At 54.4% G+C, this 14,790-nt stretch overlaps 1 protein-coding gene and 1 long non-coding RNA gene across 6 annotated transcripts in view; one reads left to right on the forward strand and one right to left on the reverse strand.

Moving 5' to 3' along the window:
* Nucleotides 1-2,054: 2,054 nt before the first annotated feature.
* Nucleotides 2,055-2,770, reverse strand: LOC135323237 (uncharacterized). The gene is made up of 2 exons (XR_010384540.1): nt 2,566-2,770; nt 2,055-2,146 (listed from the first exon to the last, which is right to left on the reverse strand). It is a non-coding gene; the product is annotated as an uncharacterized LOC135323237 (long non-coding RNA).
* Nucleotides 2,771-2,783: 13 nt separating this feature from the next.
* USP36 (ubiquitin specific peptidase 36) overlaps nt 2,784-14,790 on the forward strand; it is a 33,413-nt gene continuing 21,406 nt past the window's right edge. Inside the window, exons 1-7 of one of the 5 annotated variants that reach the window (XM_064495443.1) lie at nt 2,784-2,907; nt 4,992-5,160; nt 5,819-5,962; nt 6,803-7,064; nt 7,555-7,776; nt 13,147-13,257; nt 13,907-14,009. In XM_064495443.1, coding sequence (XP_064351513.1) covers nt 6,812-7,064; nt 7,555-7,776; nt 13,147-13,257; nt 13,907-14,009 — 689 coding nt within the window. In that variant the 5' untranslated portion in view covers nt 2,784-2,907; nt 4,992-5,160; nt 5,819-5,962; nt 6,803-6,811. Of the gene's footprint in view, nt 2,908-2,947; nt 3,137-4,991; nt 5,161-5,818; nt 5,963-6,802; nt 7,065-7,554; nt 7,777-8,192; nt 8,198-9,694; nt 9,877-13,146; nt 13,258-13,906; nt 14,010-14,790 lie in introns of those variants that run through there. The other 4 variants (XM_031469224.2, XM_064495442.1, XM_064495444.1 and 1 more) reach the window with 4 other exon arrangements.

Here is a 14,790-nt window from a genome sequence, read left to right on the forward strand (position 1 = left end):
ACTCTATTTGGCAGTTTGAGCAATGGATGTGGCTATATTCAGATAATGCAGGAGAATGTGGAGAGGGGCTTTACTTGGGCAGTTGGATGGAGGGGAGGGAGTGGCTTGAACATTTGAGAAGTAGAATTAGCAAAATTTGTTGATTGACAATTTACCGGGGAGGGCTGAGGAGGGAGGGAAAGAGAGGAGACCAGAATGCTAGCCAGGCAGGGGATGCTGGGGTCACTGTATCAGTCTAGGTCCAACCAGCATCACCAAACCCACTATGTACAGCCTTTAAAACAGAGGAGATTCAGGTAGGGATTGGTTACATCCTGATGGAAGAAACTCCCTGGGAAGCTGTTAGCACCTCGAGGGTGGAGGGACAGAAGCAGGAGGCTGCCCTACAAGAGCCCAGGAGGGGGACACGTGGGAGGCTGCAGCCACAGCCTGCCTCTCTGGAAGGAGCTGGAGCCACTGCCAGAAACTCCATTCAAAGCAGAGAAGGGAGGGAGAACAGCTTGCTTCTTTCCTCCATGATCCAGTCTCACCAGCGCCCCCACGTGGCCGGACCCACCAGGAAACCAGCTGAAAAGGGTAAGGATTTAGTCTGAACTCCAGCACACTAGCCCAAGTAGGCAGCAGAGCAGGAAGGAGAGGCAGCTTAGGGAAGGGTAGGGGGGGCCACCCGTTTCCGGGCATGGTGAGTTTTGAGTGCTCATGCGACCTTCAGGGGGAGATGGCCTTGACGCACTGGACCCACCATTCCGAAGATCAGGGGAGAGAGGTTCTGTGTCTGCACATCTGGAGCTTACCAGCCCACAGGCAGCAGTTAGTTGTGGTGAAAGCAATGGATGTGCTCATGGGGTAAGTATGTCACTTAAAAGAAACAGTCCATTTTCCAAAATGGTTGCATCATTTTTACATTCCCAGCTGTTTTACAGTCTGCTTGCTCCACATCCTCTCCACCATGTAGTCTCTTTAGTTCTAGCTGTTTGTTCCAGAAAGTGTGGAATGTAACTCATGGTGGTTTTAATTTGCATTTCTCTGGTGACCTTCGAGGTTGAGCATGTTAGGAAAGACTTTTATACCGGCCATGGGAACATACCCCTAGGAGACTACACTCTGAAGGCTCTTGAGAAGGAATTTGAAAGGGGAGGAGGGTGTGAGTGTCATGGGCTGAAGGCTCCTCCTGATTTCTCGATTTCAGATCATATTCTCAAGCAGCAGGTGGGCCTGTCAGGTGACACCTCTGTCATCTCAGAAGAAATTCAGGGTTACCACTGAGGGCCTGAGGTCAAGGTGTGAGCTTGGAGCCTGATAAACCTGGGCTTAAACCACCACTGGCTTCCTAGGACCTTGCACACTCAGTCTTCTCATCCATAGAATGGGGACAAAATCTTTTTGTGGGGTTGCCATAAAGGATTAAATCAGTGTTGGTAAGCGGCCAGCTTGGTACCTGGCACATCACATGAACTCAACATAGGAGCAAATGGCATCAGCATTAATAATGAAGAAGGAAAGACATGCTGGAGATGGTAATTCACAGATGATGACATGGAGACCTGGGTTAGTTAAAAGAAATGTCCAAAACAACCTGCTAATTAGGGCAGAGTTGGGATAAAACTGAGGTCTCCCCCAGACTCCAGCCCTTCCCACCCCCTCCCCCCGCCTTTAGTCACTCGTTTATACATTGTATCAAGCCTAGAATAGTGAGAATTGTCTTTGTCTGAGTGGAATAGTGAGAATTGTCTTTGTCTGCATCATTGCTCCAAGGCGCCCAGAGGACTCAGGGACAAACCCCACTCTGAATCCCTTTAGTTGAGGGTTTTCACAGATGGGGCCAACCTCCGGCTCCTGCGGATTCCTTTACACTTGTTTGCTTTTTCAGAAAAACACCAGGCCCCAAGTGCTAACGACACGTGAATTTTGTTCGTTATACTCATTCTCTCTCCATCGCCGTCCTCCCGTTTAAGGACTGCGGCAAGAGGGCAAGATGGCTCTAGCCTGGCCCGCCCTTCACACTTGTCTGCCAAGGTCACAGCGCAGAGGGTTGTGCACTCCAGGCGTTGCCGTTAGGGAAAAGTCGTTTATTGAGGGAGTAACAATATTCCTTTGCGTCTGTGAGAGTATCAGGCGGTCAGGCCAGGGACAGCACTCTCTCCACCTGCTCCGGGGAACGGGGGGAAAACAACGAAGCGGATTCAGGTGAAAGGGATTTTCTTAAATACCGCGAAAGCAACGAGTGTTTGCAAACATTCAACCAAAACCTTAACGTAATCGTCAAGGGATGGCGCTCTCGGAGGAAGGGAGCCGGCGCAGGGCCCCCGGACACTGTGAAGGTCAAACACCCTCATTCCAGACCCCTTCATCTCAAGAGCCCTCTGCGCCTCCCCGGGCTTTGCTGGGCCTGCTGCCCTCTTCTCGCCCAACCTGTGTCTTGGTCACTAAAGACCCTAGAGAGTGCGGCCAAGCCCCCTGCGCCACCGCCCCGACAGTAGGGGAGAAGGAGACGCGGCCCAGACCGCCGCCCCTGGTGCGCCCGCAGCCCAGCACGCGCAACCCGGAAGCCGACGCCTCACGTACTCTGCGGGAACTCGCCGGGCGCCGGCCAAGAGGGCGGGGCGTCCCCGGCTCTGCGTGCTTGCGTCATCGCGTAGGCTGGCGGGGCCTCGGGATGGGGAGGTGACGTATCGGGCGCGTAAGGCGGCTGTGGGCGGGCCCAGGGAATAGGGCAGCAGCTAGCCCCGCCTCTTAAAGCTGCCGGGGCCTTTCGGTGTCCCGGTGCGCAGGTCGCGAGTTGCGGCGCCTTTAAGCGTCGTCGTGACACGTGTGTGAGGCGCCGGAGGCCCGGATGGTGCGTGTGCGGGGCCCGTGCCGAGCAGACGCCAGCGCTGTGGGCCTGCATCCCGGCCCGTCGAGGGTCGGGTAGGCTGGGGCTGGGTCGGGGCGGCGCGCGGGCCAGGAGAAGGGCTTCCGCCCGGCGGGGCGCGGGAAGTGAAGCCGGACGGGGGGCGCTCCGGGAGACACGGGTGTTCGTCTGCCAGGGACTCCGGAGTCCATGGGGAGACCCTGGAGCTGCGCGTCCGCGAGGGGCTCCGGAGTCCACGGGGAGGTCCCGGGGCTGCAAGTCCGCGAGGGTTTTCTGAGGTCCATGGTGAGGTCCCTGGCTGCGCGTCCACAGCGAGGTCCCGGGCGGTATGTCTTCCGTACGGGCTGGCCCAGGTCGGCGCTCCGCTGTTTCCCTCACACCCGGACCGACCCGTGGTGGAGCGGAGAGCTCCCCGAGGCGAGGAGCCTAGGCGGGGGAGGAGGCAGCAGCCCTTGTCGATGACGGCACGGCCGTTTCGCACAGAAGCATCATTTCTGCAGGAGTCAGACTTTCTCTGTAATGGCTTAAGTCAAAATCCGGGGGAAGGCCTTCTGCTTGGCGGCAGAGCTGAGATCTGTTTGTTTTCCTGTAGTAAGAGATGTGGGAAAGCTCACCCCTGGAGAAAGTAACATTTCTTATGGTCGTGGTCGTGGTCGTGGTGGATGTGAGTTTTTAAAATACCCATTGCTTTGGTCTGGTAGTGTTGGGTCTCCCCTGGGGTTCTAGGAGCTCGAGTTGCTTCCTAAAACAGACGATGAGAGAGGAAAAATCCCAGTCCACCATCTGTAAGGGATGGGGATTCAGGCCTCCCAGGGGAAGGACGCTCCGGGCGCTCTTTCCTGGCTGGTGGTTGCTCTGCAGAAGAGCTCTCTGAAAGGCCCCCGGGGAGGCACCAGCCGTGTGAGTGGGGCTCCTCCCGCCAGCACGTGGTTGACCCTGGGAGTCTTGAGTGCAGTTTATGCTGGGAAAGTGCATTTCAAGGGAGGAGGGAGAGAAAATGTGCTTGAATGGTGATTGTTTGGAGGAAGCCTTGTTTGAGTCCTGAAGGAGACCTTACCACGTGTGTGCGTCGCAGGGCTCGCTGGTGACTTCAAGGACGGCTTTCTCTGGGCTGCTACACCTTGGAGGGGAATCATGAAGTTGCCGCTTAATGTTTCGTGTGGAATTGGTGATGCAGAGGTTTGATCTGTCACAATTTGAAAAGTTGTTCATTCAAATCTCCAACTCCATACTGAGGAGTGGGCTCTGTGGGCTAGGTGTTCCTTAAGTTGTTTATCGCGAAGAAAATTGGGTTAAATCTCCCAAGTTCTGTTTATTCTCTAGCTTCTCTGTTCCCAGACCCATGCCCACTGGTGACATATCTTCACCTGTCCTTGGTGGCATGTGATCCTGTTGGGAAGAGTGGCATTGTAAGGAGCTTTCATAAGACAGACATCTCCACATTACAAGTGGCCTTCATTCTAATATGTTCACTATGCCTTTTTTAAACCCTCGGAGTCAATGTGCTTTGATTTATGGACGTCAGACGTGATATAGCTGAACCTTGTGGTAAAGTCAGGTGGGGACAGGAGAGGTCCTGCGCAGAGATTATTGACACTGATTAAGGGAGCTGTTCTCTCTCCATTTTGTGTGGACGTTTTTCCAGTTAAAAAGGTTTTAAGTGCCTAATTTTCTGTAATCATAGTGATTGTGGATAGTAATTAAAGAAAAAAAAAAACCCAGACTTAAAATAGTGAAAATTTGGCAACTCTCATCTCGCCTTCGATTTTCTTTTTTTGGGAAAATCTTAGTGGCTCATGAAATCTGGAAGCTGGAGAGTATTATCTGTTATCTAGTAGACCTCGCAAATGCGACTTAGACCAGAGTTGACTGGCTGGTGTGGGGAGATCTTTGTTCACTGGGCTTGTTGCTGGTATGAAAGTTAAGATATGGAGCAAAGGTTAGTGTTTTCACATCATGTCCACCGAAATTGTCTGTAGCGAGTTAGCTCAGTTCTCCACACTTCCTACTGCTGTTCCTTCATCCTGAATGCTGACTGTTCCCTGTAGATGGGTGGCCTTCCTACTCCGTGTCCAGGGAGTGGGCTGATGAAACAGTGGGACAAGAGCTGGCCTCATGTGATGCTCTGTTCATCCCACAGATTCTGGACCACACGCCTGTTCTGGACCACACGCCTGTGGTTTTGGCAATTTAACGGGCCAAACCTGGGGAGCACGGGAATTTGAGGGTCTGGCACCCCACCTGCCCAGTCTGGCCAGGGACCTGACCCCATGCTGCAGGAACGGCTCGCCCAAGTTCAGACACCCCAGGTAAGCCCGCACAGGCTGCTGTGTGTCTTCCTTCCCTCGAGGTACCCGCAGGTGGCCCAGCAGCCATTGTTCGGTTGGTGAGAACTCTTAGGTGATCCCCCTTGGGAAATGTTCTTTATTTTTTTCATGTCAAAGAACTTGTGCTTGCTTTCTTAAAAGTAAGTTTTTTACATGTCTATTCTTTACAGAAGTTTTTGTAGAAAAATTTGATCCACGTACAGAATTAGATGCCCCCTAACCATAAGTTTGGATGGTTTAATAAGAGGTGCTGGGGGTGGTCCTTCCACTTGAGCAGAGTTTTGTGTGCACCTGAAGAACCGGGTCAGGCCAGAGACCGCATCCCTGAGGGAGTCTCCATTTTTCTGATGGGAGTGAGCTGTTTCAGGAACGTAGTTTTCTAATGTGGCTCAGATGGTCCTTGAGCTTTGGCTGGATGGTCGAGTTGAGAGCTTGTGGGTGGGGAAGAGAAGTAGATACAGTTGCTGCAGTCAGAGGTGCTGGGGGTTTCCGGTTTGCTACAGTTTCTGCACGGGGGCCCCCCTGGTGTCAGGTCTCTCACTCAGTGACTCTTCCGCAGGCAGCACTCAGCACTCACCCGGTGCCTGTCTTCCTGTTAACCCACAGCCACCTTTGATGCTGTTTGTTCCTATTTCATAAGGAATGGTCTCCAGCAGTCACAGTCATTGTCCTTGGAGTTTATAGCTAATTGGTGATGGAATTACCCAGACCTGCCACGTTCCAGAGGCTGGAGCTGCCGCCACGCCCCCCACCTGCCCCAACCCGCCCGTTTGCTTCAGTTTAGGTGACTTGTGACTACTGTTCTAGTCCTGTTGCTGTCTTTTCTCTCCTCCCTCACTTAAAAAAAATAATAATCTGTACAAGCACCATCCAATAGCACAAGCTACAAGTATAATTTAGTCTTACAGCAGCCACATTAAAAATAAAAAGAAGCAAGTGAGATTAATTTTCATAATATATTTCATTTAACCCAGTACGTGTGAGTATTACCATTTCGGCATATAAGCAGTCTTAAAATTACTGAGGCATTTTATGTACTCAAACTGAGTCTTCAGAATCCCGTGTGTGTTTTACAGTCTCAGCACATCTCAGTTTGGACCAGGTTCATTTCACGTGGTCAGAGGCCACGTGAGGGCTGTGGCCTTCGTTTTGAATGTGGGTGTGAACAGAGAAGTGTCCTTACCTCATGCGCCACGCAGATTCCTTTAAGTGGATTTGTGTGTGCGACCCGAGTGTCTCGCGAGGATTAGTGTTTCCCTGATTTTGAGCAGGTGTTAGGACCACTTGGTAGCCTCTAGAAGGAAATCACACCAAGTGTGGTGTCCGGGGTCACTTGGTGACATCGGTCGAAGAGACGCCGCTGCTGCGAGGGTCTGGCCTCCTTAATGCAGCTTCTGCCTGCTTAGAGGCACTTGTCTGTTTGAGAGGGTGGGCAGAGATGCTGCTCGGTCCCAGGGAGCAGTACCGTCTCCATGTGTTACCCTTCCTTTGTAGGGGTGGCAGCTGACCCAGAGACACTTTTGTGGTGGGCTGCATCTGTAAGGACCCAGAGGGAGCTGTCAGGGAGAGGATGCCCTGTTCCCGGCACCGGCCACCTGTCACTCTGTTCCTTCTGTCCCCACAGTGATGCACCATGCCCATTGTCGACAAGTTGAAGGAGGCCCTGAAGCCTGGCCGCAAGGACTCGGCTGATGAGGGGGAGCTGGGGAAGCTTCTGGCCTCCTCTGCCAAGAAGGTCCTTCTGCAGAAGCTTGAGTTCGAGCCGGCCAGCAAGAGTTTCTCCTACCAGCTGGAGTCCCTGAAGAGCAAATATGTGCTGCTGAATCCCAGGACCGAGGGGGCCGCCTGCCACAGGAGTGGGGATGAGCCGCCGGCCAGGAGACAGGGTACAGACGCTTCGTGCGCTGGAGAAAGGGCCTCCCTGGGTGCTGAGCAAGTGGACGGACGAGACGTTGACTGATGAGTAGGAACAAAACCAGAGTGTGGTCAGCTGTGAATGCTGGCTGGGTCCGTAGGTTTTAGGTACAGAAGTGATGCTACAGGAGGGGGTGTTAAGGAAGAGCTCTGTGTCCTTAGAGGCTCTTAGGCGCCTGTGTGTTAAGAGGCTTGAGAGCTGGGCTGGGAAACGAGGAGGAGGAAGGGGTGAGTTGAGCGCAGGGGCCAGGTTCCTCCAGCTGCTCTGTCTCGGAACCTTGTCCTCTGACACAGGGTCCCTGAGTTCTCGACCCAGGCAGTCAGGAAGAACCACGGACAGGCTTTCTAGAACTTCCGCAGTGGGACCTCAGTTACCCTCGGAGGCCGCGCCTGAGCCAGTGCGCGCCGAGTGTGCGTGGACCTGCGGCGTCCTGACCTCCCCCCTGTCCCTGTCTCCCCCAGGCGGCGAGCACGCTTCCGAGAGCGGCAGCGATGGCGTCCCCGCCCCGCAGAAGGTGCTTTTCCCCGGGGAGCGGCTGTCGCTGCGCTGGGGGCGCGTGTACCGCGTGGGCGCGGGGCTGCACAACCTCGGGAACACCTGCTTCCTCAACTCGACGGTGCAGTGCTTGACCTACACGCCACCCCTGGCCAACTACCTGCTCTCCAGGGAGCACACGCGCGGCTGTGAGTGTGAGCGCGGCGGGGCGGGGCGGGCCGTGCACACGCGGGGCCGGGAGTGAGCGCGGCGGGGCGGGGCCGGGCCGTGCACACGCGGGGCCTGGAGTGAGTGCGGTGGGGCGGGGCGGGCCGTGCCCACGCGCGGCTGTGAGTGTGAGTGGAGCAGGGCGGGCCGTGCACACGCGGGGCCGGGAGTGAGCGCGGTGGGGTGGGGCGGGGCGGGCCGTGCACACGCGGGGCCGGGAGTGAGCGCGGCGGGGCGGGGCGGGCTGTGCACACGCAGGGCCGGGAGTGAGCGCGGCGGGGCGGGGCCGGGCCGTGCACACGCGGGGCCGGGAGTGAGCGCGGCGGGGCGGGGCCGGGCCGTGCACACGCGGGGCCGGGAGTGAGCGCGGCGGGGCGGGGCGGGCCGTGCCCACGCGCGGCTGTGAGTGTGAGTGGAGCAGGGCGGGCCGTGCACACGCGGGGCCGGGAGTGAGCGCGGTGGGGTGGGGCGGGGCGGGCCGTGCACACGCGGGGCCGGGAGTGAGCACGGCGGGGCGGGGCGGGCTGTGCACACGCAGGGCCGGGAGTGTGAGCACAGCGAGGCAGGCCGTGCACAAGTGGGGCTGGGAGTGTGAATGAGGTAGGGCGGGCTGTGCACACTTGAGGCTGGGAGTGTGAGCGCGGCGGGGTGGGCCGTGCACACATGAAAGCGTGGCATTTCATATCAGTTTTTCATGTATACATGTGTCTCCTATTTTAAATAAATGGAACTTGGGGGAGAAATATGTAGGACTTACGTATGGAAAAAATGAGATAGCCTACCCATGTCACAGCATGCTCACACCAGAAAATGGGTTAAAAACTTAGTATCAGGAGTAAAAACCATGCTTTTATGACAAACGTGAGCAAATATCTTTCTGACCCTGGGTTGGGAGATGTCTTGAATGAGACTCGGAAGGCACAAACCACAAAAGAAAAAGATGGATAAATTCAGCTGCATGAAAATTAAGAACTTCTGTTCATGAAAAAACAAAAGACAAACAGGGAACTACAAATGGGGAGATGAAACCTGGGGCACAAACAACAAAGGACTGACATCAAGAATATATAAAGAACCACAGATCCACAAGGAAAAGGCAGCCATGTATCGAACAGATACACGGGAGGAGCAGGCACTTTGTGGAAGACGACCCTCACAGTCAGGAAGCTGAGGCGGCGGTCGCCAGTCACCTAGTAACTGGGAGACGCATCAGAACCACCCTCCACCTTTGTAACCAATGATGACTCCAAAGTCTGCCCAGACCAAAGGTCGGAGGGAATGGAAGGCAGCAAGGTTCTTCGTGACCTCCAGGCCTGAGTCAGCACGGCCACCCTGGAAGACAGCCTGGTGTTATCTTTCTTGTGATCTGTACCCAGCAGTTCTTCTGCAGAAAAGCTCTGCTGCTCGTGTACCGGGACACCTGTGTGACAGCGTCTGCAGCAGAAAACTGAACCTAGGTGCCCGTCAACGGGACAGATACCCGAATTTCGTAGGCACGTGGTAGAGCAGCATGCGGCGGGAGGGAGAGTCTGAATGACAGCGTGGACTGAGCGAGAAAGGCCTGGATGGCTGCAGACAGCATGGATTCCTCCCTACAGAGCTGAAGGACAGACAAGACAGTTTGGTATTTCAGTGTAGCTATATGTGATAAAACTTAAGAAAAGAAAACAAAGACTTTTGAAAGTTGGTAAATAATTAGAAATCGGTAGAACCAGAGGCGGGAACATGGTTGTGATCAAAGTCTGGGATTGTATCATATGTTCAGGGATATTATTTAAAAAAAAAGAATAAAGGAAAGAAAAAAGCAGAAAAGAGTGAAAGAAGGCCGTGCTGTGGAAACCAGTATCTTTTTTTTTAACTTTTTTTCTCTTTTCTTTTTTTTTTAACACCTTTATTGTGGTGTGGTTCCTGTACAGTAAATTATACACATTTCAGATGCACAATTTGATGAGTTTTGCTAGATGTGTGCACCCGTGAAACCACCGCCACAGGCAAGACAGCTCACATTTCCATCCCTCCCAAGAGGTGCAGTTTTCGAATTCCCATTGTTTCCTTCCCACTCACCTGACCCACTGGTAACCGTAAGTTGTTCTCTAAGTCTGTGAGTCTCTCTCTGTTCTGTAGATAAGTTCACTTGTGTCCTTTGTTTTAGATGGAAAACAGTATCTTACATGTCTTGTAATTATAATGGGTTCAAGAAGCAGAGGAGGCGGCCCAGGTTAGTGCATCCAGGTCTAGCGCCTCCTTCTGAGATGAAGCTGGTTGTGAAGCTCCTTGGTGATGCTGAGGTTGTTTTGGGTGAACTCATACGAAGATTCAACTCGGTTCTCTTTGTTTTTTGTCTCGCGGTGTTGGCGGTGAGGTCCTCTCTGCTGTTTCCTTGCTCCCTGGGCGTCTCTGCAGGAATCTTTGAGCCGTTCCCAACTTTGTGAGGGTTCATTTAGTTAAAAGTAGGTTAACGTCTGTAAATCCTTATAACCCGGTGCACGTGCACTGTAGTGTCTGGGGGGCAGACGCACGCGTTGGGAGTGGCCCCCTTCCTGTGAGCGTCACAGGCCGACCCCAGGGAGGTCCAGTGTCGCTCTGTGTCACTCAGGTGTCAGTAAGCTGTAATTCCTTAGCTTTTTTAGAGTAAAACACATCCAGAGAAGTTTCAGTATTTTTTTCCCTGCACCCTGCTAGGTCCCCACGTGACCCCCAGGTGGCCCAGGCTGTCCTCTTCCCCCTTGAATTTGCTGTTTGAAGATTCTCGAGCATCCAGGAGAATATCGCTTGGATGGGACGAGGGTCTGCTGTGTCGCCTGGACCACTTCTGCTCCAGGATCTATTTAGAAAATAAACACTGTGTGTCAAGTGTCCGGTTGGGTTAAACCCTGTCCTTTAGTACAGTCGCCCCCAAGGTTAATCAGCTATGTCCTAGAAGTCATGGATGAGACTTTTATGTCATGTTTTTCTAAATTACCTGAAGGAAGTGTCCACGTGCCGCTTAAGTTAATCTCGCATATTTCCAGGGATTCGGGGAATCCTGTGTCAGGTATTTCTGGCTGAAATTGTTGACCTGCCCTATTTAAGAGTGATGATTTATTAGGGTAAACGTCTCAGTGTTTTACGTAATGATCAGAGGCTTAATTTCCACATAATTTTTATAGTAATATTTTAACATGAATTAGATTGTGTCTGTTTAACATTTGTTAGAGGGTTGTGTTTGTTGTCTTAAGTAACGTCAGTGTTTTGCCTAAATTTGAGCCCCCTCCGCAATTATTGCCCTTTGAAAAATAAAAGCAACCAATGGGTACAGTTAGAAGGGTTGAGAGAACTCTAAAATGAAAAATAAAAGCCTCCCCTTTATGTAAAGGCATTAATCACATGCACAGTTTTTTTCATATCCCTCCAAGAAGAAATTTTTGTGTAAATAACAGCATTTTTTAAAAACAATTTTTCTTAGTATCACGGTGAGTGCAAGTAACAAAATTTGCCGTCTTAAACGTCCAGCCCAGCAGCGTTACGTACCTTCGCCTTGTTGTGCGGCCATCGCCACGTGCATCTCTAGAACTTCTTCAGCCTGGAAGTCTGCGCCCATTAGACGCTAGCCCCGCTCCCACCACCCTTGGGACTGTCCATCCCGCTTTCTGTCTGCGAATCTGACTCCTCCAAGGACCTCGTGTGAGTGCAGCTGCACAGCACGTGTCCTTCTGCGACTGGCTTCACCAAGCGCGGGGCCTCAGAGGGCCTCTTTGTCGTAGCAGGTGTCAGGTGCCCTTTCTTTTTTAAGGCTGAATAATGTGCCATTTTATGTAGAGAGCACGTTTGAATTCATTCATCTATCGATGGGCCACTTGAGTTGCTTCTGCATTTTAGCTCTTGAGAGTAATGCTGTGAATTTGGGTGTACAAATATCTCTTTGAGACTCTGCTTTCAGTGCTTTTAGGTGTTTACCCAGAGGAGGAACTGCTGGATTACATGGGAACTCTACTTTTAATTTTTTGAGGGACTGCCATAGTGTTCTCCACAGCGGCGGCCCCATTTTATATGCCCGCCGACAGCACACGGGGGTTCCAGTTTCTCTGCATCTGCCAAGTTGTATTCCTTTTTGTTTGCAGACACTGGCGTTTTTATGTGCATGAGGTGAACGGGCTGCATGCTGTTTGGTTTCTTACTTTGAGACAGGTCCGAGTAGCTGCGTATCAGCAGTGTTCGGGGGAGCATCATTGGTTTGTGGGGGACTTTGTGTTAGAAGCTGGGCCTGTTTGGGAAGGTGGTGCTCTGTATACGAGACTACAGCATCTTGCAGCGCTAAAGATGCGCTTGCCCGTGGGCCTGGAAACTTTACCTCGTAGGTGTGTGCCTTCAAGAAGTTCACACGCACAAGGGGCCGGGGACAGGACCCTTCACCGCAGCGGTCTGTGGCGGCAGGGAAAGGGAAGGGTCCATGTGCGTGAGCAGGGAGCCCTGTGGTCTAGAGGGCGGATTAAAGAGCAGGTCGTTACAGGTCATAAAAAGTCAGCTTAAATTTGCTGCTGCGGCGCTGTGCATCCTCGTGAGAGCCATGTGTGCGGTACAGCAAATACATGAAAGGGAGCCGTGGTGGCCTAACTGGGCAGAGTGGCCACTGCTGATGAAGGGCATGGAGAATGGGGTTTGAGAGGTTGAGAGAGGAGTTCAATTATCACACCAGCACTTGACTTAAAAATCGGCTACAGTGGGGTGTAGTCTCCACACTTCTCTGCGTTAAAGAGTTCGTACTTGTGAGGAGAGGCGGGAACCCAGCACTGTCTGGCCTACCGCCTGCAAGGCACAAATAGTTCATCCCCAGCTGGGGTGCTGGGCTGCAGCCTGGGCGCTCCGTCAGCAGCTGCTGGGCTTTGTGAACACGTCCCCGCCATTTAGGTGTCATCTGGGGTCGCTTGGGGCACTGCCCATACTCCAGATGGAGCCCATGAGCCCCCAAAGACCCCGTGCCCTGGGGTCTCCCCGGAGCTGTCCGGGTCCTGGTGTCTCGTGGAAGCAGCAGAGCAGAGGTTCCCACGCTGAAGAGCGGGCTAAGGGGGTGTCAGTAAGCCCTGAACAGTCGAGCCTGTTGACCACGTGATGCAACTTGGAAATCAGAGAAAACATTGTTCTGTGCTGCGTTTTGAAACTTAGACTGGTGGGGCTGGGGCTGGGTCGCGGTGAGTGCCTGCCAGTGGAGGGAACGGTTCCCAGGTGCCGTCGGGCAGGCAAGGCTCAGGCCGGGCTGGCGTCCCTCAGCCCCTCGCATCCGCGGCTGCCCTTCCGGCCCGGGCTCCCCTCCGCTGTGCTGGAGGTGCGGGTCGCCACCTGCTCTAAAGTGACCGCCTCATCTGTGCCTACAGGTCACCAGGGCAGCTTCTGTATGCTGTGTGTCATGCAAAACCACATCATCCAAGCCTTCGCCAACAGCGGCAACGCCATCAAGCCCGTGTCCTTCATCCGGGACCTGAGAAGTAAGAGTGGCTTTGGGGAGTGGGTGCTGGGGGGTGGGAGGGGTGGAGCTGGGGAGCCTAAGGCTTCACGTCCCCATAACTCAGCGTACAGGGCGGAGTGGACTAAAGCCGGTCCTGTGGGCCGGTCCTGGGGGACTTGTGGCAGGGCAGTGGTGACCCCGATCTGGAGAACAACTGATTTTTTTAAGCTGTTTTTGGTTTTTGGTTTTAATGGAAGCACTGGGGATTGGACCCAGGACCTCGTGCGTGCTAGGCACACGCTCTACCCCTGAGCTGCGCCCTCCCCTGCAGACGGGTCAGGGTTGAGGCCTGTGTGAGTTGCAGTGGGGTAATCCTCCGTGGTCTGTACTGGCTCCTGGGAAACCGGCTTCATCAGTCAGCAGGTTTCCCGTCCTCAGTGCCTGTGCCCGGCAGCATTTGTGCTTCTGTTCAGTGCGGAGGGTTTAAGCCCTTTGGTCTCAGTGCAGAGATGCAGGAATGGTGGCCGGGTCTGAGGCGGTGAATGCGGGGCTCCTTTTCCTCGCTCGCCTCGCCCGAGGGGTTTGCCGTTTAGCCTCGGGTCAGCCAGGGTCGGCGGGATGTGCAGGGGAGGCAGGTACCCCTCCCTGCCCGCCGGCTGATGCGTCCTCCTTTCCCCCTCCTCCCCCAGAGATCGCCCGGCACTTCCGCTTCGGGAACCAGGAGGACGCCCACGAGTTCCTGCGCTACACCATCGACGCCATGCAGAAGGCCTGCCTGAGCGGCTGTGCCAAGTACGGCCTCGCCCGGCGCGGGCCCCCCGTGCGCGTGGGGCCCTGAGCGGAGGCCCCCACGAGGGTCGCCCTGCTTCCCGGGAGAGGGTCTCTCCTTCCCCCCGACCCCAGGGGCTGGCACCGGTGACCCTCTGTCCCAGCAGCTCATGGAGGGAAGTGCTCTCCTGGATCTCCTCCAGGGCCTTCCGCTCTGACGGGGACTTTTCCCGTCTCTTTAAAGTCTCTTTGTTCTTCTGGGACCGAGGTCGCGGGCAGTAGGACTTACTGTGTCTTCATGGAAGACCTTGAAGGCAGGCGGGGAAACGCGAGGGCGGGGAGGCTGTGATTTTTGAGGCTCCACTCCGCCGAGGTCTGAGCGCTCAGACAGATGCGGGAGCAGACTGCAGTCTGCTGCTGGGTGTTCCCTTCTGTGAACAGCGCCCGTCAAGAATGTTTTTGTGTCCTTCCTGGGATTGTGGGTTCAGACAAAAGAAAATGGGCAGGAAGTGCTGTCTGGGCTCTGGAAATACAGCCCAGGCAGCCGCCCCGGGAGGCCCTTCAGGAGAGCTGGCTGAGTCATAGCCGCGACAGGGGGACCTCTGTTTCTGCCGATGAGACCCATGTAATTAAACCCTGAGGAGACTCCCTGGTTCCCTGGGGTCGTTTCCCTCTGAGCTGAGGTCCTGGCATGGTCGAGGTCACGGTCACGCGTTCTCTCCTGCCCTGGGGGGACGGAAGCCCCCTCCCTCGGGCACATCCTGGGTCCCCTCCCGGGCACCGTCCTTCTGGCCACTCACTGCAT

The sequence above is a fragment of the Camelus dromedarius genome, chromosome 16 (assembly GCF_036321535.1).
Source record: "Camelus dromedarius isolate mCamDro1 chromosome 16, mCamDro1.pat, whole genome shotgun sequence".
Lineage (NCBI taxonomy): Eukaryota > Metazoa > Chordata > Mammalia > Artiodactyla > Camelidae > Camelus > Camelus dromedarius.